The sequence below is a fragment of the Tinamus guttatus genome, unplaced genomic scaffold (assembly GCF_059628265.1).
Source record: "Tinamus guttatus ecotype Peru unplaced genomic scaffold, ASM5962826v1 Tinamus_guttatus_pri_ptg000460l, whole genome shotgun sequence".
NCBI classification, from domain to species: Eukaryota; Metazoa; Chordata; class Aves; order Tinamiformes; family Tinamidae; genus Tinamus; species Tinamus guttatus.
In genome coordinates, this window is record NW_028288994.1 from 395463 (window position 1) to 398754 (window position 3292).

General features: G+C 52.1%; 1 protein-coding gene across 1 annotated transcript; it reads left to right on the forward strand.

The window, feature by feature from the left end:
- The first annotated feature begins 1798 nt into the window (after positions 1-1798).
- Positions 1799-2824, forward strand: LOC148593071 (olfactory receptor 14C36-like). The gene has a single exon (XM_088532575.1). The coding sequence runs from the start codon at positions 1799-1801 to the stop codon at positions 2822-2824; it is 1026 nt and encodes a 341-aa protein (XP_088388701.1).
- Positions 2825-3292: the final 468 nt, after the last annotated feature.

Sequence of the window (3292 nt, forward strand, 5' to 3'; positions counted from 1 at the left end):
CTGCCACTGTCACAGGGACAGAGCATCCTGCTTCCTTCTCGCAGGGACGTTGCAGGGGGGTGAAGCCAGGGAGTGCAGCCGGGTCTGTTCTTCAGAGCAGTGTCCCTGCGCCTGCTGTGTGCCCGGGGCAGTGACTCTGCAGCCTGCGAGGGGCAGCGCTCAGCCTGCCTGGGGAGCTCCCCATGGGCCTCCAGGGAGAAGCTCTGCGTGAGAGGAGAGACACCTGGCAGGGATTAGGGCAGTGAGGGATTAAGAGGTCTGGAGAAATCTCATCAAGCTGCTTCATCCCCACCTTAGATTACAGATAGCATCACCATCATCATTGTGGCTTCGGAGGACTTTATTTGACCTAGTCATTAGGACCTGCAGCCACAGAGCCAGGAGGTTTCTGTAGGGCAGAGCTGAACACATGGAGGGTGATTGGGGTCTGTGGGCAGGGACAAGACACAGGGACAGAGGAAGGGCTGCCGGCAGGGACAGCTCCAGGCAGCAGAGATGGGCAGGGAAGGGGCAGGAAGTGCAGGGCAGGAGCTGCCTCCTCTGCAGCCAGACCTCCATCCATATCCAGGGGCCTCTCTCCTGCCACGGGCCCATTTCCTGCTGCCCCACCAAGGGGCTCAGAGTCACTGCTCTGTACTGTCACCATCTGCGAGGTGACATGCCCAGCTGCGTACGGTGAAGGCTTTCCAGGATGTCTCTCTGTGCCTCTCCTTGCCTGCCTTGGTAGCAGTGTCATGGTCTTGCTCCTTGTTTCCCCTCCTGTCCAGGATGCTCCTGTTCCTGCTCTCAGCTTTCCAGGGTTGGGTGTTTTCAGCTGCAGTTCAGGCGCTGATGTTGCAAGCTGTGGAACAGAGGGGTCTGCAGGGAAAGAGGTTTTCCATCCCCCTTCTGTCCTGTGCAGCTCCATGAAATGCAGTGCACAGGACTGGGAAATGAGCTGTATCTCCCTTAAGGAGAGCCCATCCTCACTGCTAAGGATGAGAAACCCGTGAGGAAGCTGCAGAGATGCTGAGGGTATGGAGGTGTTGGGGAGAATCTGTCTATGGGCAGCTGAAAAGAGCCCTGTGTGCTCTTGGCAAGAAGGGGAGTGAGGAGACTCTCTTAAGTGTATGGGGAAAGAGTGAGAAATTGAAAATCTGCATTGTGAAATGGGACTCCTCTGCCCTCTGCAAGGTCTGATCTCCTTTTAGGAGAGTAGAGGAGTGTGATCATCCTCCAGCATAGAACAGATGGGAAATAGTCTAAGAGACAAATGAGATGTCCCTAATCTGCACACAGCAACAGTGGATGATTTAGTCTCTGGACTCAGTAGAAATGCCAAAGACGTCTATTCTGAGGAACACTCCCCAGGGGTGACAAGCACAGCTCCAATCAAATAAAAAATATTGAACAATTCCATGAAACTCTGTTCCTCAAACCACCCTCTTTATATTTGGGAGGGAAGATGCTGAAGGGCTCGTTGATGTCTCGAGTGGACTTCACCTGACAGAAATGGCGAATGGTCAAGCTCATCATCTCTGTTCCCTGATTCCCAGTGCTGTACATCAGGGCAGACTCCCTGGAGTCCAGTGGCTGAGGTCCCTGCTCCTCACAGCACACTCAGCCAGTGCAAAGCGGAACGCAAGCAAAGTACTGAGAAAAAGATCCTCTCAGTAAAGACAGAGGCAGTGTGAGAGTGCATGGGGGGAGGATGTATGAAAAATGAGCAACTGGAGAGTTTTTTTTTTTTCCTGAAAAGTTAATACTAACTTCTCAATGTCTTCTCTTTTTTGGACAGTCCCCAAAGACTGGGGGCAAAATGCCCAACAGCAGCTCTCTTGCTGACTACCTCCTCCTGGCATTCACAGACACGCGGGAGCTGCAGCTCTTGCACTTCTCGCTCTTCCTGGCCATCTATCTGGCTGCCCTCCTGGCCAACGGCCTCATCATCACAGCCGTAGCCTGCGACCACCGCCTCCACACCCCCATGTACTTCTTCCTCCTCAACCTCTCCCTCCTCGACCTCGGTTTCATCTCCACCACTGTCCCAAAAGCCATGACCAATTCCCTGTGGGACACCAGGGTCATTTCCTACTCAGGATGTGCTGCACAGGTCTTTATGTTTGCCTTTCTCATGTCAGCAGAGTATTATCTCCTCACAGTCATGGCCTATGACCGCTACGTCGCCATCTGCAGACCCCTGCACTATGGAACCCTCCTGGGCAGCAGAGCTTGTGTCAAAATGGCAGCAGCTGCCTGGGGCTGTGGGTTTCTCAATGCTCTCCTGCACACTGGGAACACATTCTCAATCCCACTTTGCCAAGGCAATGTGGTGGAGCAGTTCTTCTGTGAGATCCCCCAGATCCTCAAGCTCTCCTGCTCACACTCCTACCTCAGGGAAGTTGGGCTTCTTGGGGTTAGTGCCTGTTTAGTCTTTGGGTGTTTCACTTTCATTATGGTGTCCTACGTGCAGATCTTCGGAGTTGTGCTGAGGATCCCATCAGAGCAGGGCCGGCACAAAGCCTTTTCCATGTGCCTCCCGCACCTGGCCGTGGTCTCCCTGTTTGTCGTTACTATATTGTTTGCCTACCTGAAGCCCCCCTCCATCTCCTACCCATCTCTGGATCTGGTGCTGGCTGTTCTGTACTCAGTGGTGCCTCCAACAGTGAACCCCTTCATCTACAGCATGAGGAACAAGATGCTCAAGGATGCCATTAGGAAATTGATTTCATGGGCATTTTTCAGCAGTGGTAGAATTGCCACTTCTCTCCATAATTACTCTTTCTGTATCCCAACCAGATTGAGCACTGTTTCGTCATGTTATTTTTACTCTGTCTTTCATTAGTAGTAATAATGGTTATCATGTTACTACACAAGTTCTTAGATTTGTGGTATTTATTCTGACTGCTCTGTCCCACCTAGTCCATTCAATTGTGTCAAATGCTGGATCAGGACAGGCTCCCCCACTGACTCCTATATAATAGAAAAGGTTCTGCCCAGTGCACTGCCTGAAGGCTGGGCTTCCTTCAAAGCTGGTGTCAATAACACGCCCAAGAAACTGCACACCAGAAGGGCCTGCTGAGCAGGTTGCTCCATGGGTTCAGCATCAAAAACTCATCATCTTGTAATGATCTCTTCAGAGATCAAGGGGTGGATTTGGGAAGCACTTATCAGTGTTCAGGAATAGTGTAGAGGTTGAATCGTGCTGCATTTACATGGCCAGAGCTGCGCCACATGTTAAAGCACAGTGTCAGATTCCTGTCTTTGTGGAGGGGAAGCTGGAGATGCCAGGAGAGCAGGGAGCGGAGCCTCA